General features: G+C 46.1%; 1 protein-coding gene across 5 annotated transcripts in view; it reads right to left on the reverse strand.

The window, feature by feature from the left end:
* Positions 1–5,709: 5,709 nt before the first annotated feature.
* The window catches only part of ARMC2 (armadillo repeat containing 2), a 286,378-nt gene continuing 264,937 nt past the window's right edge, over positions 5,710–27,150 (reverse strand). For all 5 annotated transcript variants that reach the window (XM_073576046.1, XM_073576045.1, XM_073576050.1 and 2 more), the window contains 5 exons: positions 19,695–19,817; positions 18,205–18,318; positions 9,650–9,782; positions 6,383–6,534; positions 5,710–6,109 (listed from right to left, as the gene is read on the reverse strand). In XM_073576046.1, the coding sequence (XP_073432147.1) occupies positions 5,955–6,109; positions 6,383–6,534; positions 9,650–9,782; positions 18,205–18,318; positions 19,695–19,817 (677 nt within the window). In that variant the 3' untranslated portion in view covers positions 5,710–5,954. The remainder of the gene's footprint in view (positions 6,110–6,382; positions 6,535–9,649; positions 9,783–18,204; positions 18,319–19,694; positions 19,818–27,150) is intronic.

Raw genomic sequence — 27,150 nt, forward strand, 5'->3', positions numbered from 1 at the left:
CGCTATCTCTTTGATAACTCTCTTCTCGACCCTCTCCAATCCGATTTCCACTCTTTACACTCTACTTAAACTGCCCTCACTAAAGTCTCTAATGATCTACTAACAGCTAAATCAAATGGTCATTACTCCATGCTAATTCTCTTGGATCTCTCTGCAGCATTCGACACTGTGGATCATCAGCTCCTCCTCACTATGCTCCGTTCCATTGGCCTCAAGGACACCGTTCTCTCCTGGTTCTCCTCCTATCTCTCTGACCGCTCCTTTACTGTGTCTTTTGCCGGTTCCTCCTCCTCTCACCTTCCCCTTACTGTTGGGGTTCCTCAAGGATCGGTTCTAGGCCCCCTCCTCTTCTCCTTGTACACTGCCCCTATTGGTCAAACAATCAGTAGACTTGGTTTCCAGTACCATCTCTATGCTGATGACACCCAATTATACGCTTCTTCTCCTGACATCACGCCAGCCTTTCTAGAAAACACCGGCGACTGTCTAAACGCTGTGTCTAACATCATGACCTCACTATATCTGAAACTGAACCTGTCAAAGACTGAATTCCTTGTGTTTCCTCCCTCTACTAATGTACCTATACCCGACATTGCCATTTCTGTGTGTGGTTCCACTATTACTCCCCAGCAACATGCCCGCTGTCTTGGGGTCATACTTGACTCCGAGCTTTCCTTTGCCCCCCACATTCGATCATTGGCTCGCTCTTGTCGTCTGCACCTCAAAAACATTTCAAGAATTCGACCTTTTCTTACTTTTGACTCTGCAAAAACTCTTACTGTTTCTCTTATTCATTCTCGTCTTGACCATTGTAGCTCTCTTCTAATTGGTCTCCCTCTCACAAAACTCTCCCCTCTCCAATCTGTCTTGAATGCTGCAGCCAGGATCATATTCCTCACCAATCGTTACACCGATGCCTCTACCTTGTGCCAGTCATTACACTGGCAACCCATCCACACCAGAATTCAGCATAAACTTATTACCCTCACCCACAAAGCCCTCCATGGCTCAGCACCACCCTAGATCTCCTCCCTTGTTTCAGTATACCATCCTACCCGCACCCTCCGTTCTGCTGATGACCTGAGGTTAGCATCCTCAATAATCAGAACCTCCCACTCCCGTCTCCAAGACTTTACACACGCTGCGCCAATTCTTTGGAATGCACTTCCCAGGTCAATACGATTAGTCCCCAATCCCCACAATTTTAAGCGTGCCCTGAAAACACATTTATTCAGACTGGCCTATCGCCTCAACACATTAACCTAATCTATCCCTGTGTGGCACAGCCAAAAGTTTTACCATAACCAGGTTCCCCGCATCATGTTCCCACATGCTTTATGCATCCATTAGCCCTCTGTGTCTGTACTGTTACACACTTAACATTATGGCTGGTCCATACAATCAGGGCAACTGTTACCACCCACCTTTCGTGTCTACCTCTTTCCTCATAGACTGTAAGTTTGCGAGCAGGGCCCTCATTCCTCTTGGTATTTGTTATAATCTATGTGATTATTGTTATGCTGTAATATCTATTGTGTGTACAAATCCCCTCTGAAATGTAAAGTGCTGCGGAATATGTCGGCGCTATAGAAATAAAATTTATTATTATTAACTTGTGTTGCAAAACACTTATGACTTTTACATCTACTTGCATTGAAGGTCACAAAATAGGGAAAGGCATGTAAGACCTGTATCCACTAGACACTTTGGAAAGCATATGCAAGGAACATATCCTAGTGTATATGCAATCATGTCTATAGACTTTAGTGGACAAACAAGATGCCAAAAATGTATCCTTTATGCATATGTTTGGCTGGGATAAGTCTTGATTCCATAGACCCAACTGTCCAGCAGTATACAATTGAATTGTATACTGCTGGACAGTTGTGTCTATGGAATCAAGACTTATCCCAAAACATCTATTCTAAGACTTATACATTGTTTAAATGACAGACGTGCAGCTAAACCTTTCCATATGTCTTTACCACAAACAAGAAGGTAATTAAGCTTAAAGGGAATCTTTCAGCAGGTTTTTGCTATGTAATCTGAAGACAACATGCTGTAGGGTTTAAAACATAGATTTCAGTGATGCCTCTCTTATAAAGCGACGTGATTTTGTTTGCCTGCAATGATTGGTTTAGCACCAGGAGCTCATCATTGCTGGGATTCAGGAAAACTAGACTCCTGTCTGGCAACGCCCCCTTTTGTGACATGCAGCTCGCTGTCTATGGGCTTTGTACATGAAAAGGTTGGTGTGGGTGGGGTTAGCTTTCACAGCTCTGCTTCATTCTAAATATAAAAGCTCAGATTGTGTGAGAACGGTTCTGCACCCAGGAATCTAAGTGATACATCGTTGGATTCAGCTTCTCTTTGCCTACATTATGCTGCTGTCAGGTGAGGGAGCAGAATGTTGACAGATTTCATTTAAGTTTGCATCGGACAAGTGCTTACATGTTCGCTGCATCATGTGTTTCTGGCATTGTTATATGGCTTGAAAAAAAAGACCTAAAGCCATAAAGTTCAACCTTTTAGATTTCTAATGCCAGCTAATTAAGATAAAGGCAAAAACACCTTTTAAAAATATATAGGACCCAATCCAGCAAAATTTGCATGCCAGAATTGTCGTAAAAGTTTTGAAAAGTTATCAATTTTACCACACGTGGAACGGTGTAAACGCCACCCCCCCAAAAGAAATTCATGAATTGCTGTTTTTTGCTCAGTCTCCCACAAATCAGAAGAGTAAGTGATCAAAAAATGTCATGTGCCTGAAAATTATACCAATAAAAACATCAGCTCATCCCACAAAAAACAAGACCTCACATGACTCATGAAAAATTACAGCTCTCAAGATGTGGTGATGAAAAAACTATTTTTTTGCAATAAAAAGCATCTTTTAGCGTGTGACAGCTGCCAAACATAAAAACCCGCTATAAGGCCTCTTTCACTTGTCCTGATATTTCCGGTACCGGAGATGTCAGTGTCCGTGTGTGTAATACTTGCGGCACACGTGTGGCATGTGTGTGCCACATCAGTACCACACGGATGGGCGCCAGGGAAGAAGCGTTGCAGTAAGCGCTGTTCCCCGGCACCAGGTGCTGAACATGGCTCTCATCAATCTCCCCTGCTCAGCCAGCGATTGGCACAAGCAGGGGAGAATGAGTTAGATTTAACTCTTTAATGACCGCCAATACGCCTTTTAACGGTGACAGTTGAGGGTACTTAAACCACAGCGCCACTTTTTAACAGCGCTGAGGTTTAAGGTTATAGCGCACCCCCCCAGCGTCTCAAAGATAGCCGGCGATACACTGACAGGAGGTAATCGCTCCCGCAGTGTATCACTCAGCTGCCGTGAGACATTTCACCGGAGTTCATCTGCTGATCAGCTCCAGAGATCTCCCTTATGGCACCACTGCAGCGTGGGAAAATTCTTGCGCAGCGGTGCCGTAAGTGAGAGCACCGGAGCTGATGGACTCCGGTGAACAGTCTCACGGCAGCTCAGTGATACACTGCGGAAGCGATTACCTCCTGTCAGTGTATCATCGGTGGCCGGGTAGAACAGTCACATCTCCCGATTACCTGGACTACGGCGGACAGGTGAGTATATGTTGGTTTATTATTTTAAATTATTTCTAGGAGACGAGGGCATCGGGGATTGGGCGTTAAGGTCAGTATAATGGCTTTTTACTTTTATTTCAATATGTATGCAATTTAACTTTTTTTTTTTTACCAGTGAGCACAGCCGCCAGCAGATGAGACTACGTCTCCCATCACCGGCACCTGCTGTCACTGTTATCAGTGACAGCAGTTGTAGCCCGATGGGAGCTGTAGTCTCATCGGCCCACGCCTGCTGACCTGCAGTAAGCTTTTCTTTTTACCGCAGGTCACCGCTGCATGTTACAGTCAGCTGCGGGATCATGCTGATATCGAACAGCGCTCTGACTGACAGTCTGCGGTAGCGTTACTGCCGATAAGAACTATCGCTCCGGTGTTTCTCATGCTGTCACACCATAGGAAGCCGGTAAAACGCAAAACAAAAACTCAGCAAATCCGCAAACATTTTTATACCTGCGTTTTTGCTGCGGATTTGACTGACTCAATTGAAGTCTATGGGTGTGGAAACGCTGCAGAAATGCAAAAAGAATTGACATGCTACAGAAAAAATGCACTGCAAATGCACACGGAAATTTACTGATCAAGTGTACAACACTTCAGGATTGTCATTGAATAAGCTTGCATAAGGATTCCACAGTGTTTTGGTCCCATTTCTGTGCGGAAAAAACGCCGCAAAAACGCATCAAAAACACACTGTGCACATAGCCTCAATCATCAATGCAAAGTCAGTCTGTAGGGTCTCCAGTGCTTTTCTAACTGGTATTCACACACCACCTTTGACTGTAGAGGCTCAGCTGGAGAGGTAGTTTTATCAGAAGCAATTATGAGCAGCACAAACATTTCCTTGGCTGAACCAATGTCTAATTTAACATAACTCTTTTGTGTTTATTTTAATGTTCTGCAGTTTGGGTTTGAACAAAGTTTTTTTTAAAATATTGGCACGGAAAGCAGCAAATAGTGCGAGTCCTGCCCACAGACAGTTAAGTCGAAGTATTATCTCACTAAATAATAGTGTATATAGCAAAATGTGAGAATAAATAAAACATAACCATAGGGCAGCACTGCATCCTTGCAGCGCTAGGGTCCTGGGTTCAAATCCCACCAAGGAAAATATCTGCAAGGAGTTTGTATGTTCTCCCCATGTTTGCGTGGGTTTCCCCCCGGGTACTCCGGTTTCCTCCCACACTCCCAAAAACATACTGATAGGGAATCTAGATTGTGAGCCCCATCGGGGACAGCAAAGATAATGTGTGCAAACTGTAAAGCGCTGTGGAATATGTTAGCGCTATATAAAGATTATTATTATTATTTATTATAACCTTTAATCAAAGATAACTAAAATTATTTGTAGTGACACCTCTAAAAATAGGCAGGGCTGGTGGAGACAGTCAGAGAGAAAATATTGCTGTATTTCTGACCAAATATTTGTGCTCGCTCCTATAAGTAAAAAAGTGAACTATCCTCTTCTGTAATTAGAGAGGAAAGGTCACTGCCTGCAAAGACAATGATACAGAGGCGAAACCCGTTGGAAGAAGATTCTGTCCTCAGTAACTGGGTTACCCAATAGACAGTATGACTGCATGAGTGCATGGAACAATAGATGTCTTTCATATAGTTATACATAGCCTAAACATATATACTCTATCCTGTAAGAAAAAATAAGATTGCACATAGACTAAACAGAAAAAATGTGTTACATCTATATGTAATAAAATATCAGATGAGGCATATGTCAGGGAAGGTTAATAAATTGGAGCAGTCTCACCGGTCGCTGTAGTCCGCTTGCCCAAATATCGTGTCCTCCTATTTATAGGAGAGAACACAAATATTCGATCAGATGGTCTGATGGTCTCCTTCGGCTTCGCTAATTTTTAGAGGTAGTACTACACATAATTTTAGTTATCTTTGAAATGTTGGCATGGACTACAACCAAGTGTGACTCAGGTATCACCTTTTCTTGGCTTGCAAGGCCCAGTAGAAAGATTGCTCTGTTCAGTAAGGTTGGGTTTGGCTCAGTGAGGTGTTTAGTTACACCGGGCAATATTTTCTATTAAAGAACATTGGAAGGCCGCAAAATGATAATTCTGTAGCACAAAATTCACTTTCAAGATGATCTAGTTTTAATGCCAAAAACACGTAGATACTTAGAAACATGGTTAAGAATCCACTTTTCCAGCTGATAAATGTACATTTCTCAAACATTTACTTATGAGTGTTTTATTAGTTCAACACAAAACATATGAGCTACACTAGAGACAATAAATTACTATACACTTCAAGGTTAGGGCAAAAGACACACTTTCTGAAGGTCGGCTAAGATAATTCACGTATTCACAATGAGTCTACACCGGACCTGGCAAAGGCTCCAGATATGAATGATGGCTGTGAATTTTGTCCAAGAGCTGTGAAGCCACAGGTTTAAATTCGACTTCCCAGCATTCCCTCTGGTAGTCCATTAGGTCTACATTCCACCTGTGTTCAAGTGCGATCTGTTCATCTTTAACAAAAAAAAAAGTGAAGATACAATTATTATAAATAATTGCAGCCATGGGTGACAAAAAAAGAGATATGAACAAAGGAAAGTGCTCTTATCTTTGCCAAGAAACCTCATTGCCCCTGAAACATAATAAAGCTGGGAACAGGAAAAACAATGACTTCTCAGGTAGAAAACATGAGGCAATAAACTTGTTTCATAGTCACTAATATATATTGTCATTATTTTTTTTATGCTTAAAAAACTTAAAGTACACTCCCTCACCCACGGTCTTACCAAGGAAAGAGGACAACAGGTCCAAAAGTTTATTGGTCTCTTCCAATCCAAGGATCAGTTCTGCATCATCCATGAAATTCCAGAAAGCTTTGCACACTAATCCAGCCAGCTGCCAGTCGGAGCACCCAAAGTCACGAAGGCACTCAACCAACCTGGTTATAATAAGTGTTCTGATTATTATTTTTTTTTCATAAAAATAAATGCTCTTATTTGCGGGTTTCTGAATATCCCCAAGAGCTGTATAGAGGGGCAGTCGGCATGCTCAACCATTACTTCATACAATTTTTCTGCATCAATAATGTGCAACTGAGGAATAAATGGGACTTAGATGGATAGGTACAAAGTGTTTTTACGAAACCTCTTAAATAAAAATAAATAAATCCTAATACAAATAATTTAATAATACAGACATTGTAGATTAGATTATATGGGTTGTTCCATTTTGGGGACAATGTTGTTGACATGTAATTGGGGCTACAAATCATTTTTGCAATTGGGTTTCATTAAACATTTTCCATCGTTTGGCTTTGATAGCCTTTGTGTTGCACTTACTATTGATGGCTGCAGAATTAAAGGAACCTTCACCATATTTTTCATGTTGAACTGGAAACAGGATGTAATAATAGCTGTAGCTTGTTTTATATTTCACCTCTCCATTGTACAGATGTCACGCCGTTCTGTTTGTATTTGGTTGTCGGCGTGACAATGCATGTGTTTGCTTTAACCCCTTACTCCTTTCCCCCTAATCGAGCTGGGATACTGCTGGCTGTTACCTGTATGGAGCCTGCTCAGTTACCTGCTCTGCTGCGTAGCTGCACATGTGTTGTTAGGTCTTTGCTGCCTGACCATCCGCATGTGCGGTCCCTGGTTGCCGCTGTGGAAGCTGTCCGCGGGTTGCGAGGTCATTTGCAGCTGGTGTATGACTTTCCATGTGTGTCTTGGCTGGCAGCCATGGCCAGGTGCTCTAGGCTGCAGTTCCTGCACTGATTGTGCTGCAATGGTTTCTGTGTACTTAGGGTGTGCACGGCCACACCTCCCCAGCTTTTATCAGGGTTAGTGTGTGTACTTGGAATGCTGTCCCCAGCCAATTGCTGAGGGGCCGGTCCTTTATAAGCTGACCCTGCCCAACTTACAAAGCTCCTGGACTTTGCCATGTGTGTCTCGTGTCTGTGGACCTCGACTGTCTCGGTTATGGTACCAAATTCCCTGCCTTGATTCCTGCTTTGTCGTGTTCCTTCGCCCTGCCCCGGAGGCTGTATATCCGGGCCTGAATCCCTGATCCTGTACCTGTCCTGTACCTGACCCCGTCTAAATTCACCCTGGCCTAGAGGCGGTGTATCCAGGCTTGAATCCTTGATCCTGTACCTATCCCGTACCTGACCATGTCTGAACTGTCTGCTATGTTGTGTTCCTGGAATCCCTCTGTGTTTGGAGCCCTGCACCCAGTGACTCTGAGACTCTTGTAACCGGTGTTCCTGCTGAGCATCTACTATGCTGTGCTCTGACTACCATGCGGTGCTAGCTCCATGCAGGTCCAGCAATCCTGCAGTGTTAGCACCATCACGCTTGAGTTCCTTCCCAGGTCCGATGCCTGGAGCCTGACGATCGCAGTCTGGAACCTGATGACCGCTTCCTGGAGCTGAATGACTGCAGTGGTGCCTGTAGGTCGTGTTGGATGTCCGGAACCAAACGACTCCCGTCTGATGTCTGCCGGTGACTCTGATGTCCAGTGGGTGACCCTGATGTCCTGCCTGCGTCCGGATGACCTTGTGTATCCTGATTACCTCGTGTGTCCTGATGACCTCGTGTGTCCAGATGTCCTGATGACCTCGTGTGTCCTGGTTTTGTCTATGTATTGTGATTTTTCTTTAAGTAAACTTTACTTTATTTATACCTGAAGTTGTGCGGTGTCATCAAGTCCTACGTGTCCTTGTCCATATGCTCAGCTGCCACAGTATCCCGGTCGCTGCCCTTCCCTAGTTCGGGTAGGCCCAGGTCCCCCTATGTGGTATAGAGGGTCCAAATTGCGTCCCCGGGGGATGCCCGCCCCTCGCCATCGGCGTGGAGGCGCTTGCTGGGCCGCGTCTGCGGCTGCAGTTGTGACAACAGATATTAGCAATCAGAGTAATTAGGACCTAATTAGTTTTCACCGGGGTAGGTTTTCACCCTGTAGGAGTTTCCCAATAATAAGCAGGCAGCAACACAGCAGAAAAAGAACATGTTCATATCATAGCTTATAGCACATATCTCAGTGTGTGAGATGTAACGATACAACTTTGATCTCCTGGTCTAACCTCCTGCATGATTAGAAAGTGCAATTGAGTTTAGCTGTATCACATTACAAAACTTTCTCTCAGTTCTCCTTTTCTCATAACACTGCCAGTTCTGCTGTACTGGATCTCCCCCACACTGCCTGTCTGGAGAGGAGCCACATATATGTCTGTTGTGCTCACAGCATCTTATAATCGCTCTGCAGTGAGAGGACAGTCGGGTGTAATTACATCTCACACAGTAGTAGCTTGTTGTGCTCTCACTGTAGAGCAATTTCAAGTTGCCCTAAGCATAATAGACATAAGTGTGATCTCCAGAGCTGACAGAAGGGTCTGTAATGTGACACAGCTAAACTCAGCTGTGCAATCCCTTTCCTCAGAGAAACCTTATCTGAAAGGTTCGAGTTATCTGTGCTCTAAGCTCTCATCACTTCCTAATCATGCAGGAGGTTAGACCAGGATATCAAGGTTGTACCTTACAAACTGAGAAATCGAAGCTATGGTGGGGGGGAGTGTTCTTTTTCTGCTGTGTTGCCTGATTGGGCAGCTCATAGGGGTGGAAGTATTCACCCCCGTGTAAACAGTCTACTAACACCTACTTGGACATAACAAAAGTTAACTTATCATGTGTCAAGTACTTTGATTGGTAATTTTTGTCGAACTGGAGACAACATGCAAAATGTAGTAAAAGGTCTTCTTTAATGGAGAATCCATATGTTGGCGCATTAGGACTGCCTGACAAGGAGTTTGTAACTCTTATTTGTTTTTTTATGAGTTCCTGTCAGCTGATTTATGGACAGACACCACATTAAAGTTGAAAACAAAGAGTCTGCAAAAAGACAAGTAGTGAATTTTTTTCAATGCAACCCAATTGCAAAAATGATTTTTTTTTGCATCAAATATATGCATTTCAGAGAAAATATGCCCTAAAGATGGACAACTTATTTGGAAATTACATTATAAAAGCAAAGAGATTTTGAAATAAATGGTTACTTACTTATCAATAGCCCCTTCTCCTTTTAGTAAAGCTTTCTTATTATTGTCGTTAGCCAGATTAATCAGTACTCCACAAGCAGAGAAGCAGACATCTTGTTTTCCAGAATCCAGTAAGGTAACAATAAATTTATATACTGGATGGTAAAACAAACATAAGTATGTGAATTACTCAACTTCAAAAGAACTTTAGCTGTACCTCGATAAGCAATACAGCCTTTGATTCTACCAAGGAATTAAAAAAAGGGTCCTTAAGCTTCACTATTTTATTACTTTATATGCACAATAGCTCTTATTTCACAGTTTAGAACATAGTTCCACAATTTTCCAAGGTGACATACTCCTGTACAACGCCTTTCATTTTTGTAGAATATTTCTATTATACTTTTCTTTCAATGATGAAATCTGAGATCCAGAGAACTGGTAAATAAATGAATATGTATAGTTCATCTCTAGAAAATTGTTCCTGACCATCAAGAGAGCAAGATAAAAAAAGATGGAAAGTAATACTAGGTTTCTTACCTAATAAATATAAAATGTTTGATAAGTTTGATCATGACGTCTATTGATTGTATAGTCTCCTACAATATGCTATCAGTTAAAGCGACCCTCCACTCTGAAAATGAAAAGTGACTATACATTTATGTATGTGGGAGAGTAATGGTAAGTCTAAATCATGTGTTCTCTGTGCTATGTAACAAAAAAGGCAGGGAAGGTGTGGTTTACTTACCAGTATACTACCCATGCCACAGTGCAATGGTGTTTAACTCTTTTTCACCTAAAGCCACATCAGCATTATGGTTGACTTAAAAGGGCACTTGTAAACATAATGGCTCATGTAGACGTCCAGGCAATGAGGTTTGAGCATGGACTGCAATGCGTAGACTGGCCAGAGGCTATAAGAGAGCTGCCTCTGGGTAGTGGGGTTAAGAGTGCGGTCTCTGGGTAGTGGGGCTAAAAGCGATGTTCCTGAGGGCTAAGAGAACGGTGCCATACCTCAGAGTTCAAGAAATATGCTAAGTACTGCCTGTTTCTGCTCGGATTAAAAAATGAAACCGCAAAAAAGTGCTTGCTGACTGTTTTTGTATTCACCATTTGCGCTGAACGACTTCCTTCTCTCCCTTCATCGTTTATGCAGGCTGACTGTGATCGCTGTGTTCACCGTTTGTTTAGGCTGACTGTGATCACCGCGTTCACCGTTTGTGCAGGATAACTGTGTTCATAGCTCTGTTTGTGGTGGCTGACTACGATAACTGCGGTCACCGTTTATGCTGGCTGACTGCGATCACTGCGTTCACTTTTTGTGCTGGCTGACTGCATTCACTGTGTACCAGCTGACTGATTTCACCTGCTCCTTTTGCTGGCACCTGTATTCACCACCTCCTTATGGTTGTATCTGCTCTGGCTGCATCTGCTCAGATTCAAAGATTGCATAAGCTCCCTTTGCCGGTTCTGCCTCCCCTGCTAAGCACTAGCTGTGTCGATGTAGAACGCAAGCAGTACTTGGTAAAGGGGGTGGCGCCAGCTAAGGGGACGGCTGCCATTTTAGATTTTGAGCTCCGGCACCCACTTCAACACTGCTTAACCTGACTCTCCACTTTTCCCGTACGGCGAGCTGGTCAGAACAGGGTTGATGTGTGTCCTGAACTCATGGACCAAACAGAATGACAAGGTGGACTGGATTTGGCCCGTGAGCCTTGAGTTTAACACCTATGCCATAGTGGCAGACAACTTTGAAGCAGGAGGAACAGAATGCAGAAGAGGCAGTGTGAGGTAGTGAGCCGAAAAGGTAGAAGGAGGCATTAATTACGGTAAATATGCATGTGAAATGTATAATTACTTTTCTGTCCCTGGTTGAAGGCTTGCTTGAGGTTAAGTTCCCACAATGAGATTTTTAAGCATAGTATTTTTTTGCTACGCATGAAAAAACATTATCTTACACTTCCAGCAAAGTGGATGAGATTTCTAGAAATCTCATATCCAAGTGTAGTGCAGCAGTGTCCTCACTGTGCAGTGATTCGGCAGCGACCCAGGAAAGTTCAAAGTAAACGTAGTTTTAATGACCAAAACTTACAAACAAAAGCAAATGATATCCTCCGGATCGCAGCCGGGAAACAAGACAGTCCATAAATGTGTCCTGTTGCTGAGGGCGACTGCACCACCGTATTACGCTGCAGGGTGCCAGGAGTTCACTCCGGTTGGCTCTGTGTTCCCTCACACAGGCTGAGCTTTTGCAGAGCCGTCTGCTCTGCACCTTGCAAACTCCACACTGACACACCCAAACCTCTGTTGCAGGGGTTTTTACTATCAACCTGTAGTCGTAGGCCACATAGAAAACCCGGCTGGGGGAGGAAACGGACCGCCCCACTACCTTCCTGTAGTCTGCTTCAAAAATAAAAGCCCATGGCAGGTTTTCCTAAATCTGCCTAAGGGTATGTTTTCACGGTCAGAAAACGCTGCCGATTGGACGCTGCGTACAGCTGCAGCGTCCAATCCGCAGCGGCCAGATATTACAGCATAGTGGAGGGGATTTTATGAAATCCCATCTCCACTATGCGTGCAGGGATGCCTACGGCTTCCCTGCGCATACGCACATGCGGCGCATCTTTCTAGACCACAGCATGTCAATTTATCTAGAGGAGACGCTCTGTCTCGGCAAGATAAAGTCACCCATACATTGTATAGGGACGCGGTGATTCCGCATGGTTCAATGAACACATGCTGAATCATTACGTGTACAAAAGCCAGCAGCGCTTTGGATGGAGCGGACATGTGCTGCATCCAAAGCGCTGCCAATACTGACCGTGGAACCATACCCTTAGACAAATAGCTTGCCCAAGACCAATACTCAGTTTTATTCTGCATTACAATCACAGCTACGCCTGTGACTGCAATGCACTCTCGTGGCCTCAATATGCTTCTTTGTGCATCTTGGGGGACACATAACGACACTCACATATGACCACGGTCTCTGCACCACACCAAGGTACTTTTTTTTACGCATCATAAATTGACCTGCGTTGTGTTTTTCGAAATCCTCAACATGTCAGTTTCACTTGCAAGTACACAGACTTTCATGTGTGTATTTTTCCCATAGAACTGTATTAAATGTGGAAAGTCCACATTTTAAAAATCTGCATTTTTAGTGCGTTTCCATTGCGAAAGCACACTAAAAATGCATGGAATAAGACGACTGTATCAATAAAGGTTTGTCACAGCCAAATACCAAAAAGTATTGTGATGCAGTGACCCCTGTGACAGCTAGGGGGCGCTGTATGGGCTTCCCAGGACATGCATGCAGGTGTTCCCTTTATTGTGATGGGGAAATGGTGAGCGGCAGGGTTGTAAATGGCCGATATGTATCACAGGGTTGGGTGCCCTGTGATGGAAGCTGGAACGTGTTTTAATCAGCAGATATACTGCTGATGGTTTTGTTTTACATTGGGGAGGCTTCCAGGTGACTTGGAGAGATGGGTGGAACCAGTCACCTACAAACCCACCCAGGGGCGTGTGTCTGAACGCCCAAAGTAAAGCCTGTGTGTGTGTGGCTGGGTGTGTAAAAGGACCTGTAGTGAAGTCATGACCATGTGATCCATACCTCACCTGTGGGTGTGGTTATGTACCATACAATGTGCCTGAGGTCTGGTCACAGGGGAGAGTGCATGGACCAGACTGGTTCATGTGGAAGGTCCTGGAAGGCCTAGGTGTTGGAAGGTGTGTTACCTTCCCGAAGAGCACGTGGTAGGCTTTGGACCTGGTGAGGCCGGTGTGTTGGGAGATCCTGGAAGTAGGATCGGATCCTTGAATAGCACCCGGTGAGGCCAGTGTGTTGGGAGATCCTGGGAGTAGGATCGGATCCCTGAATAGCACCCGGTGAGGCCTGTATGTTGGGAGATCCTGGGGGTAGGATCGGATCCCTGAAGAGCACATGCTGAGGCCCTGGACCTGTTGAGGATGGTGTGTTGGGAGATCCTGGGAGTATGATCGGATCCCTGAATAGCACCCGGTGAGGCCTGTGTGTTGGACGGTCCCAGGAGGGGACAGACGTCCTGAATAGCACCCAGAGTGGCCATGCGTTTGCAGAGTCTGTGACAGCCTGCGTTGGGGGAGCTACTGGCATTCTGCGGGTCTGGACTATCTGGAGTGCCCTGGTCACAAGGACGGTGATCAGAGCAAGGCAGCTTCCCCAGGAGAGAGGACTAACAAAGAGTCGGCATCTGGAGCAGGAGTTCCTGAGAGGTAACACCGGACATGCGGAAAACTGTTGGTGCTTGTGATGTTCCGTGGAGGTTACTAAACTGTTCGGCGTGCAGTCTCCCACGGCAACTGGACGAAGTGAGAAGTCTGGCGTGTGTAGAGTCTGCTATATAATGTTGTGTATTGTGAACTACTCTGGACTACTCTGGTTAGGTCAGTGATGTGCAACATAGCCTACGGTGCGGTTTATGCTGTATAAAATAAACCACATAGACTGTTTAAGTAAGAGTGTTCCTGGGTGCCTCAATATCACAGTCAAGTGAGTGTCCCCAACACAAACAGTAAGTGCTATCTTACAGTATGAAAAACAACTTCCTTTAAAACATGACATACCAAAAAGAGACAAAAAAAACAGTGTAAAACAATGGATTAAAAAAGCACGAATAGAAGCACTCAGAAACAAAAGGGAAAAAAAATACCGTAGTTTACTTAATAGGTACAGAAATGCTACAGAAAATCTGCAAAATCAAAACCTTAGCAAATACTCATCATGGGAACGCAGCCTTGATATGCACTTAAACAAGGAAGTGCTTGTTCCCGGTCATGAGACTGAGTAAACATGTCAGCAACATAACGAAAGAACAAAACAGTTGTTTGTCGGGTGATCAGATCATTTATGCTGGCAAAGAAATCTAATATCCATTATTTAAATGTTATTTATATTCTATGTGTGTATACCCTATCCATCTTATAGTTACAACGAATGTAGTGTTTTATGTTGTGCCCCGGGTCTGTTTTTTGCATCCTACACAGTCCCTTATTTTCTGTTTTAATATGGATATGCCTTTGAATTGATGTACTAATATAGGATTTTTACATTAATCATTAGATTAGAGAGTCTATTTTTCTGTCAGATCTATAGAAATAGATAATATAGATAGACAGACATACAAACAGACTCAGGGGCGGGACTACCGTGGTTGCAGGGGTCGCAGCTGCGATGGGGCCCGGAGTGTTTAGGGGCCCGATCACGGAGCTGCAGTCGCTCATTGGCTGTGCAGCTCCTTGCTTTGAGTGGCTGTGTGTGTGCGATGGCTGCACACAGGACTTGTGATGAGGTCACAGGAGGGGAGGAGTCAGGCGTCACATGATCAAGAGCCTCATGTATGCAGGACTCTGCTGACATGGTTGTCATGGTGCTGGCTGGATGAGGGTAAGTTTATGTGTGGGGTCAGGAGGGGTTTACAGGGTGGATATAGCAGAGTCGTGTGTATGAGGTGTATGGAACGCAGCCGTGTGTGTATGGGGTGTACTGAGTGGAGCCGTGTGTGTACGAGGTGTACGGAGCAGAGCTGTGTGTGTACAAGGTGTACGGAGCAGAGCCGCGTGTGTACGAGGTGTACGGAGCAGAGCCATGTGTGTACAAGGTGTACGGAGCGGAGGCGTGTGTGTACGAGGTATACGGAGCGGAGCCGTGTGTGTACGAGGTGTACGGAGTAGAGCCATGTGTGTACAAGGTGTACTGAGCAAAGCCGTGTGCGTACGAGGTGTATAGAGCGGAGCCGCGTGTGTACGAGGTGTATGGAGAAGAGCCGTGTGTGTACGAGGTGTATGGAGAAGAGCCGTGTGTGTATGAGGTGTACGGAGAAGAGCTGTGTGTGTACAAGGTCTACGGAGCGGAGCCGTGTGTGTACGAAGTGTACGGAGTGCAGCCGCGTGTGTACGAGGTGTACGGAGCGGAGATTTGCGTGTATTTTGGCATGGGGGGCCCCATTTGAAAGTTCGCACCGGGCCCCATAACTTTACATAGACAAATTAGAACGAAATGCATTGTGTCTACATCATATAAGATCCTCAGAGTACATTGCAATGGGACCTGGGACAATCAAATAGGAACATTCATAGAATACTGTATAACAGAAAGAACAGAGTGTACATCCACAATAGATAAAATTACAAAAAAATTTTATTAGATATAAATAACATCACATAATCACATTAATGCATAATTATAAAGTTCATAGACAAGAAGGGAAAAGGGACAAGAAAATTGATATGAACAACCGGGCATGACAAAAAACATATGTAGAGGTGGGGGGGTGGCAACCTACGTTCATCTAAATAAAATCCACCATGGTGGCTGCAAGCAGGCACAAATAACAAACGTAAACAGTGAATAATTCACCTCAAGGGGTAATAAAGTGAAAGTATAATTAAGGTTTTTAAACTCACAATCACTGAGACCAATGGTGATAGTTATAACACAGTCTCAGTGGCTATAATAGCCACTAGCAACACAATCAAGATGTCCATACATTACATAAAGTATCACTGACAATGGTGTAGCCACTCTTACCCATAGTCCCTCTATACAGGATCTCGGGACACGCAGCCTCAACGCGCGTTTTGCGTTGGCTAATTTTATCTATTGCGGATGTGCACTCTGTTCTTTCTGTTATACGGGGCCCATAACTTTGCAGTTACGCCACTAAATAGACATATATAGACAGACTTACATACATATAAATTGCACAACCACCTTATTAGAAAAAAAAGTTTTTTCTAAAGGTGATGAAAAAGGGACAGTGCCTTTTTTTAAATTTTTTAAGGTTTCCATTAGTGGACTAGGATAGATTACCTGTACTATGTCAGACCTACGTGGGAACTTTTTTTTAATTAAAATGATGAACCAGGAAACGTGTGGGCGAGCATTTATTTGAATAGAGATTTTTTGTGTGTTTTTTTTATTTTTACTTACTAGGTTAGTAATAGGTGTTTCTGATAGATGCCTCTCCATTACTAGCACGAGGGCTTGATGTCAGCTGTTTTTGGACAATTCATAGCCGACATCAACCCCAACTACCATTACCTCGAATGCCAACGCAGCAGGCCAATTGGGTACAGCGAAGGCGAATCGCTAGAATTACAGCATCTAATGTGATGCTCCAGTTCTGGGGTGACTGCAGGCTGATATTTTTATAAATCCTACAAATTACCCACAGAGTTTTAAAAGTCCAACAAAAGAATATGTAAAAAAATCAAATGTTTATTGCCAAAGTGCTAACATACAATAATCTACATACTATAATAACAAGGCACATACAGAGCTCATGTGTAAAGGACAACATGAACTGTTATAACAGAAAGGGTTAACTTGCATGCATCACAATAAGTATCTGCCAGTGTGTGTCCAATTGCAGGGCCAGTCCCATTGGGGCTGCAATTGGACACACACTGGCAGATACTTATGGGTAAGCTAAGCATTCCTTCAATGGGTGATCTCCTTATGCTTTGAATATACCAGTGGTTTATACACTTTGCTTGCATTGAGGATCCCCTTTATAGCTATTGCACTTTATCTGCACTATGCACTTTTCTGAACACATGCTACATAGTTTGCAGGGTGCAATTTATTGTGAAGCATGCAAGTTAACCCTTTCTGTTATAACAGTGCATGTTGTCCTTTACTCATGAGCTCTGTATGTGCCATGTTGTTATATTCTGTATATTATTGTATGTTAGTACTTTGGCAATAAATATGAATTTTTATATACTCTATTGTTGGACTGTTACTCCGTGGGTAATTTGTAGGATTCATGGTTTTTGGAGTGTTCTTAGTTATTTTTAGGTCCATGAGAGAGGCATATGGCTATCTAAGTTAATTGATATGTATCAGTGGATTTTGTTCTCAGGCTGGTATTTTAGGCTGGGAAGGACCTAATAACCACGGAGCTTCCCAGCCTGATAATATCAGCTCTAAGCTGTCTTCGTTACCTTTGCTGGTTACAAAAAATGGGGGGGAACACCATTTATTTACTCATTTTATCATAAAAAGCTGTCCAGAAAGCTTCACAGGGTAAAATTTAATAACATGTTGGGGGGTTGTGAAACTATGTCTGTCTATATCTATCGCTAATGTTTTTCACAAAAATGCGGCAAAACACGCACATATGCTGCTGCATTTTTCTTGCCAAGAGATGCTGGAATGGTGCAGAAATTTCTGCATCTAAATAATCAAATACACCAAGGGGGATTTAAATGTAAACTTTAGTATTGGGCTACTTTGGTCAAGAGGCTGAAGTTCGCTTGGTGCTTCTTCTATATTGCGGTACTATAGAAGTGAATGGGGTCGCATTGTGATGCATATACTATTAGACTTGGATTTTTTGTGACTCACTTGTTGCAGTATTGTAGGTATCGCAATGTGACCTCCCATTCACTTCTATAGCAAACTTTGGTCCCATGACCGCTGTCGCGTCCAATGGTGCAGTGTAGCCATGTGTGTAAAGAGATGGGATGTACTCTAAAGAAAAAGCTCATTTGTACAGTAATAATGTTGTTGTGGAAAACACTCCAGCTCACCATTTTGTTCCAAGATGAAATCTTGTACATCCTGGTATTGAGACAGGTTGCCGTATACTCGAGTAGCTTCAAGTATTCCCTCCATGTTGTCGCACAGCATTAACTGTAGTAGCACTATTATGAAGACAGAGGTGTTTTACTATATCTTATTCTGCTGAAAAATTTAAAATCAAGTTGAAAACAGTAATAGAAACTTTGGTTTTTATACTTGTCGTTAATATATTCCTTTCCAACTAGAAATGCACAATATTTACCGTATCTTATTTCTACCAGGCAAAACAGAATCAAGATCCCATACACTGCTCAAAAGTAAGCCGTGAACCACATAAAAAGCCATCATCAATAGTGGTGGGCATTTCTAGTAGTGTGCCATATAACTTATTAATCCTGGCAGGGCCGAACTGGCCATCTGGCAATTCTGGCAAATGCCAGAAGGGCCTGTCTGGTTGTGGGCTGCCTTGTCTGCTACGTTGTTAACTGAATCGGCGTTCTCAAGATACCCAGATACCCATACTGTTAACAGTTGTGACGGAGCACAAAGTCGCTGACTCCGTCACTTACCCCAGCAGGCCACGGGTATCATTAGAAATATTGGTCTTGTAGCAAATTTTTCTTTTCGCCATCCAGGGTAATATTAGTAATATATCCCATCTGGTGCTTGGAGATTGGTACAAAATGGGCCTGCATGATTGCAAATGCCAGGGCTGGATTTCAGCCCCAGTCCGTACCTGAATCCTGAGCATCCTCCTGGCACCATCCCAATCCTCCTACTCTTTGTGACTCCAATCATGATATCGCCATGCTACATAATGGTGTAATGGGATATTAGAGCAAATGAAGGCTTCTTGGGGAACTATAGCAAAGACACAAGTCTACAACCACAACCACACCATTTCTTGCACTTTTCAATAAGGCTCCATTTATCCCTTTCAAGTTGTTTGCAGCACGTGAAAAAGATTTTGAATTATCGCAGTGACTTACAGGGGTTGTACCAATCTAGCACGTTATCACCTATTCTGCGGATTTCTGGGACCCTCATTGACCCTAAGGATTGGGCTCTGTAGTATCCCCTTTTACTGGAGCAACTGTCAAGATTGCAGACCACTTCTATGGTACTACTGTAGATAGCTGAGCACTGTACTTGGCCATCTTCGGCAGTACCATAGGCAATTAATAAAGTGCCAGTCACTCTATTCAAAATGCGCACTGTAGATTACATCAAGAATCGGTCATGATCACATACAACTGACACAGCACAATGGATCACTATGACATTGCATCATTATTTGCTGGGGTATCCACTTTCTCTTTCTTAATGCTGCTATTGTTTTCATATACCGTATGTTTTACCCTACTAGACATTGAGCTTCCTTTGCCCTGCCATGTGCTATACCTGAGCTTAGACCTCTTATAGTCTAACAGAAAAAGGGTTAAATAGAAACCTTTCAGCCTTGATAAAAATATTAAGTACAAAAAAAAGGAAAACTTACAAGTAGAAATCTCTAGTCTTCTTTTCGCAATTACAGATCTGTCATTTTGATAGTAAGATAAATTGCTGAACGCTGCCAGGGTATTGATCACCAGTTCCTCACATTCCTCAACTGACTTGTATTCTAATTTCAAAGAAAAATCAAAACCACTAGAGTTATTACTGTAAATAAGTACAACACTGAAGTTTAGTCAAAAGGGGAAATGAAAACAGAACTTCTACACATCATTTACCATAGTTATATTCGGAATATTTGGGATACAACAAGCATAGACCCCCAAGACCTCATACAACAAAACTCAGGGATAACATTCTTATTACTGTCCTTAAATTGTTACTGTCACTTTATAAAACTTGTTATTATAGGCTCTGAATAGTGTTGCTGAGATGCCCACCAATCAGTCAAACAACTGCTCTTAAGTCCACAGCTCATACACGAGATGTGTATGGACTCAATACATTCACTCTTGCAGAGGCGAGTAAGTTTGTATAGACTTACTATTGTGCCCGTAAACCGCTCTGTACGTGGAGCTCATGCCGGAAGAGTTTGGAACGATTGCTGGGAGTCTCAAGACAAGATGAGCCACAGATACCATCAGATAAGATTCCAGTGGCCATACCACCACTGTTGTGACCGATGGAATGGGATGGGATGTTCAAATCAGATCGCACCAATGCTACCTACATAAAAAGTTTTCTAAAGTGACAGTTACACCTCCAGATCAAATCATCTATTTATATAATTGCCTTGTAATGTTTTCATTTCCTGTTCTGTCCAGATGTCACCGTATCCCAGAATTCCAAGCGGAGAAAGTTCACTGACTGCCATATTGGGACACCCAAGTGATGGGTGTCTCAATATGGAAACTGCTGCTGGTACCAACCTATTGTGCGGTACCACCAGAGGAACACCGTCACACCACACACTCTATACGCCGTACGCAACTCACACACTCACTCATACACTCACACACACATTCACACTCTCACACTCACGCACACATTCACACTCTCACTCTCGCTCACTCACACTTGCCTCTTACACGGTACCACCACCGGAACACCGTCGCACTGTGCCTGCGTTAATTCCGCGTTGGCGGAGTGAATCTTTTGGCTGATCCCGGCGGCAGATGCGCAACGTGTCTACAGGCAGAGGAAGCCGGTCACATTAAAGGGGTTTTCCCATGAATGAAAGTTAATTGTAAAAATTGTGTCTGACCGTGTACGGAGCATACCACATCTCCTGGGCAGGGGAGGAAGCAAAAGACAATACTGACATTACAGCAGGGGGTCACAGAGGATTCATTTTGTGAGGTAAAATATTTCACTGACTGTTTTTAAACAATATTTGACCTCACAAAATATATCCTCTGCGATCTCCTGCTGTAATGTCAGTATTGGCTTTTGCTTCCTCCACTGCCCAGGAGCTGTGGTATGTTCTGTACATGGTCAGACACAGGGGTGAGAGAGACAGAGCACAGGGGGGAGACAGCTCACACGGGACAGCACATGATGGGAGAACACAGCACAGGAAGGAGAGAGACAGCAGACAAGGGGGATAGCACATGGGGTAGACAGGTCAAAGAAGAGAGCACAGACATGAGAAGTCAGCACATGGGAAAGCACATGGGAAAGAGAGAGTGGATAGATGGGTGAGCACATGGGGGGGGGGGAGAGATTCTCAACACTGCAAAGCCTGCCCCTATTGTAAAATTACCGCCCTCCCGATGCGATAGCATCGGGTGTCCGCCACCATCTAGTAAAAAATATAAAAAGTAAAAGTGGCAAAGAGACAGCTACTGGTGTTATTTGATTGAACTACATCATTGATATACCTCCAAAAAAAAGGATCATGATGATCCATGTAAGTATTCTATTTGGATATTCTAACTAGGGCTTTAAAGGGGTTTTCCCCACAAAGTAAGTAAATTTTAATTAATAGATCCTGTAATAAGAATAATTTTCACAATTGGATATGTTTAAAAAAATGTTCCTGTGCTGAGATCTAATATATAAAGCTCAATGTGTGTGTGTATGTATGTGTGTATTGTGGTGTAGTGACCACTGTGTCCGCTAGGGGGCGCTGTGTAGATGTCCCAGGACGAGAGTATAAGCATTTTGTTAGCGCGGGTGGTCGGGAGCGGGAACTCCGAGAGTGGACCCTCTGGACCATGGCACCGAGGGACCCCGGGCGAGCTGCCAGGTGGAACCGACCCCTATACAGGGACCGTTAGGAGCAGGCCCAGGGGTTCGAGTACCACGGTAGCCGGTACCGAGAGGGGCGGCTCAGGATGGACCGGAGTAAGACTGAGACTGGAGTAGGACAGCAGGAGCACTGAAGGCAGGACTGGAGTAGGACGGCAGGAACACTGAAGGCAGGACTGGAGTAGGACGGCAGGAACACAAGGCAGGACTGGAGTAGGACGACAGGAACACTGAAGGCAGGACTGGAGTAGGTCACCAGGAACACGGGTAGCAGGACTGAGAAGCTGCTGTGAGGAGCAGCCGAAACAGGAACTGCAGGAGCAGAGTGTGCACGATGGAGCGAGGCCAGAGTGTCAGGAAACACAACGATCAGGCGCCTCCCTCAGGGGGAAGCGGCCTGATATGGCCCCGTCTGGTCAGCCATTGGTCCAAAGGTGCTTCCGGGTCAGGGCACAACCGGAGCATAAGAAGCAGGAAGGAGGCGCGGCTGCGGTCTATGGCGCATGCGCATAGCATGCAGGGAAGGCATCGGTCGCGGGCCTGTCTCAGGTGACCGCCGCGGCCGTCGGGTGGAGAGAGGCTGCGGCGTGGGAGCGGAGGGCGACTGCGGCGTGGGAGCGGAGGCTGGGTGAGTATGGCGGAGCGGTGTAACAGTACCCCCTCCCCTAAGCCGCCCCCCCCGGAAGTTAACAAGAAACCTCTTGAGGATACGGGGAGCATTAATATTCTCCCGAGGCTCCCAGGATCTCTCCTCAGGACCAAAGCCATTTCAATCAACGAGAAAGAAAGTCCTACCTCTAACCCTTTTCACAGCGAGGATGTCCTGCACTTCAAAAATGTTGTCGGCACCCACCGGCTGAGGACCAAGATCAAGCGAGGAATGGAAACGATTCAGCACCACAGGCTTCAGGAGAGAGACGTGAAAGGTGTTCGGGATCCGGAGCGAAGCAGGCAACCTTAATTTGTAGGCAACTTCGTTAATACGTCCCAGAATTTCAAACGGACCAATGTAGCGTGGACCCAACTTGTAGGAGGGCAGTTTTAGTCGGACGAATTTGGAGGAGTGCCCCCATAGAAGAACCTTTTGCTTGAGATTCTCTGGCACAAGCGTCTTGCCAGGCGGAGGAGTAAGCCAATTCACTGGAGCCACGGTGATGATCCTAGTGGGATCAATGATATGTGGCGGCTCCTCCGTGAATTCGCGTGGTTGGAAGACCCTGGACAGGGCGTCGGCTTTGGAATTCTTGTTGCCGGGACGGAATCGGAGCTCGAAATCAAATCGGGCAAAAAATAAAGACCATCTGGCCTGGCGAGGGTTTAGTCTCTGGGCAGACTGGAGATAGGCCAGATTCTTGTGGTCCGAGAAGATGACAAAAGGATGGACAGCCCCTTCCAGGAGGTGGCGCCATTCCTCCAAGGCCAACTTGATGGCCAAAAGTTCCCGGTCACCGATCGAGTAGTTACACTCGGATGGAGAAAAGACCACCTTCGAGAAGAAGCCACAAGGGTGCAGGCGACCGGAGGCGGTTCTCTGGGACAGCACCGCCCCGGCACCAGTCGAGGAAGCGTCCACCTCGAGTACAAAAGGTCGATCGCTCTCAGGGCGATGCAGGACCGGAGCCGTGGAGAAAGCCCGTTTTAGGGTCAGAAAGGCCTCCTCTGCCTCAGGAGACCAATCCTTGGAAGTAGACCCTTTACGGGTGAGCACAGAAATGGGTCTTGTGATCGCGGAGAAGTGGGAGACAAATTGCCGGTAATAGTTGGCGAACCCGAGGAATCGTTGTATCGCCTTTAATCCGACGGGGCGAGGCCATCTGAGGATGGCAGACAACTTCTCGGGATCCATCCTTAGACCAGCGTCGGAGATAATGTATCCCAGAAATGGCAGAGAGGTCTGTTCGAAGAGACATTTCTCGATCTTTGCATACAGACGGTTCTCCCGAAGACGCTGAAGCACCAGGCGGACACTCTTTCTGTGGGACGAGAGGTCCGGCGAGAAGACGAGGATGTCGTCTAAGTACACGACCACACAGGAGTACAAGAGATCCCGGAAGATCTCATTGACGAACTCTTGAAAGACTGCAGGAGCATTGCAAAGACCGAAGGGCATGACCAGGTACTCGTAATGGCCATCTCGAGTGTTGAAAGCGGTCTTCCACTCGTCACCTCCTCGGATACGGACCAGATTGTAGGCTCCTCTGAGGTCCAGCTTGGTAAAGACCCGAGCCCCTCTGAGACGGTCAAACAGTTCTGGAATGAGTGGAAGAGGGTACCTGTTCTTGATGGTAATCTCATTCAAGCCCCTATAGTCAATGCATGGCTGTAGAGTCCCGTCCTTCTTTTTGACGAAGAAGAACCCGGCTCCCGCGGGCGAAGAGGATTTCCGTATAAAGCCTTTGGCGAGTTTCTCTCGGACGTACTCAGACATGGCGGTGGTCTCCGCGGGAGACAGAGGGTAGATTCTGCCCCTTGGGGGGGTTGAACCAGAAACAAATTCAATTGGGCAGTCAAACGGCCGGTGTGGAGGGAGGACCTCCGCTTCCTTCTTATCAAAAACATCGGCGTAGGAGCTGTAAGCTGGAGGAAGACCCGGGAGGTCTGGAGGTGACCGTGGAGCAGCCGCCAGGCGGACAGGAGTCAGACAGCGAGTTTGGCACGGGTGCCCCCAGCGGAGTATCTCCCCAGAAGACCAGTCGAGAACAGGCTGATGAGTCCTTAACCATGGAAGACCGAGTAGAATGGCGTGAGAGAGCTTAGGTAAAACGTAAAAGGCTATCTTCTCTCGATGTAAGGCTCCGATTTGCAATTCCACCTCTTCAGTCACCAAGGTGACGGTCACCTGTAGCGGTTTGCCATCCACGGTGGCAATCTGAATTGGGTTAGATAGAGTGACTACAGGAATTTGGTATTTGTCTACCTCTTCCGGCCGAATGAAGTTACCCGCTGAGCCCGAATCCACGTAGGCCACCTCGGAACCACGCCTCCCTCCTGAAACCAAAAGCACAGAAATCGTAAGGGGTTGAGAGGAATCATCATCATCACCTAGGAAGGCCTCTCTTACCTGACCTAGGTGGAGTCGTTTCCCTGTCTCTTAGGACAGGTGCGGATATAGTGTGACGAATGACCGCAATAGAGGCACAGACCTTGTGCCCGTCTCTCTCTCTGACGTAACTCGGCCAACCTGAGATGATCTATCTGCATGGGCTCACCCGAAGAGAGGGAAGAAGATCCGACTGAAGGTGAGCTGGCCGACTGAGTGAAAGGAGAAACTGACCTGGAGGAGCGCCTGTCTCTCACTGACTCCCGAGCGCGCTCCAGGAAGCGCAGGTCAATGCGGGTAGCCAGCGAGATAAGGTCCTCTAAGGTGGACGGGGTATCTCGACCTGCGAGTTCATCCTTTATTTTACTAGAAAGACCGCGCCAGAATGCCCCCACCAAAGCTGCGTTATTCCAGCCGAGCTTGGAGGAAATAGTGCGAAAGCGAATAGCGTACTGTCCGACCGAGAGAGAGCCCTGGTGTAAGTTAAAGAGTGACTCAGTGAGAGAGGCTAACCGGCCCGGCTCATCGAAAACCTTACGAAACGTATCCAGGAAAACCGGGTGACTCGAAACGACCGGGTCGTCACGTTCCCAGAGCGGGTTTACCCAAGAAAGGGCCTCTCCCTCCAGATGGGACATGATGAAGGCCACTTTGGCCCGGTCCGAGGGATATTGCTGCGGCAGCCATTCAAAGTGGAGACTACACTGATTTAAGAACCCCCTACAGAGCTTGGGATCCCCGGTGAAACGAGGCGGCTTGGCGAGGCGGGACGTCGGAGGAGCAGTAGACGCAGGGGGAGGAGTCGGCACTGCAGCGGCAGCCTGGAGGGCCGACAAGCGACTATCAAGGGAGGCCATGTAGGACAAAATGTGGGTTTGAGTATCTTGCTGCTGACCCAGCTCCTGTTGGAGACTGGCCAGCTGAGTGGCATTTCCAGGATCGGCCACCTGTAAGGCTGACAAACGGGTGTCCATCGACTTCATGATTGACATAATGCGCCCCTGATTCTCCCGTAGGAATAGCAACTCTTTCTGGGTAGCAGCCGTAGTACCGGCGGAGTCCATGGCCTGATCGTACTGTTAGCGCGGGTGGTCGGGAGCGGGAACTCCGAGAGTGGACCCTCTGGACCGTGGCACCGAGGGACCCCGGGCGAGCTGCCAGGTGGAACCGACCCCTATACAGGGACCGTTAGGAGCAGGCCCAGGGGTTCGAGTACCACGGTAGCCGGTACCGAGAGGGGCGGCTCAGGATGGACCGGAGTAAGACTGAGACTGGAGTAGGACGGCAGGAGCACTGAAGACAGGACTGGAGTAGGACGACAGGAACACTGAAGGCAGGACTGGAGTAGGACGGCAGGAACACTGAAGGCAGGACTGGAGTAGGACGGCAGGAACACAAGGCAGGACTGGAGTAGGACGACAGGAACACTGGAGGCAGGACTGGAGTAGGTCACCAGGAACACGGGTAGCAGGACTGAGAAGCTGCTGTGAGGAGCAGCCGAGACAGGAACTGCAGGAGCAGAGTGTGCACGATGGAGCGAGGCCAGAGTGTCAGGAAACACAACGATCAGGCGCCTCCCTCAGGGGGAAGCGGCCTGATATGGCCCCGTCTGGTCAGCCATTGGTCCAAAGGTGCTTCCGGGTCAGGGCACAACCGGAGCATAAGAAGCAGGAAGGAGGCGCGGTCGCGGCCTATGGCGCATGCGCATAGCATGCAGGGAAGGCATCGGTCGCGGGCCTGTCTCAGGTGACCGCCGCGGCCTTCGGGTGGAGAGAGGCTGCGGCGTGGGAGCGGAGGGCGACTGCGGCGTGGGAGCGGAGGCCGGGTGAGTATGGCGGAGCGGTGTAACACATTTCCAGTGTCCTGATAGGTGTAGGATACTGAATGACCATTATGTATCCCAAGGTGGGTGGCCTTGAGATGGAGACGTGTGTGTGGATCAGCAGTGATACTGCTGAGGTGCTGTTTCAATGTGTCAGGGATCAGTTACCTACAAATCCACCCAGGTGTGTGGTTAAGAACGCTATTGTAAAATGTGTATGAGTGGTTCAAGGACCTGTGATGAGGTCATAGTCATGTGACCCGGTGGGCGTGGCTACGGACCATATAAGGTGGCCAGGGTCGGTCACATGAGGTGAATGCAGGGACCCGGTTGGTCCATTTTGGAAGGTCCCGTCTGAGAGAGATGGGGCTGTCTTCCTGACAGCAAGGA

The sequence above is a fragment of the Dendrobates tinctorius genome, unplaced genomic scaffold, assembly GCF_039654945.1.
Source record: "Dendrobates tinctorius isolate UK_male_01 unplaced genomic scaffold, ASM3965494v1 ptg000046l, whole genome shotgun sequence".
Classification (NCBI taxonomy): domain Eukaryota; kingdom Metazoa; phylum Chordata; class Amphibia; order Anura; family Dendrobatidae; genus Dendrobates; species Dendrobates tinctorius.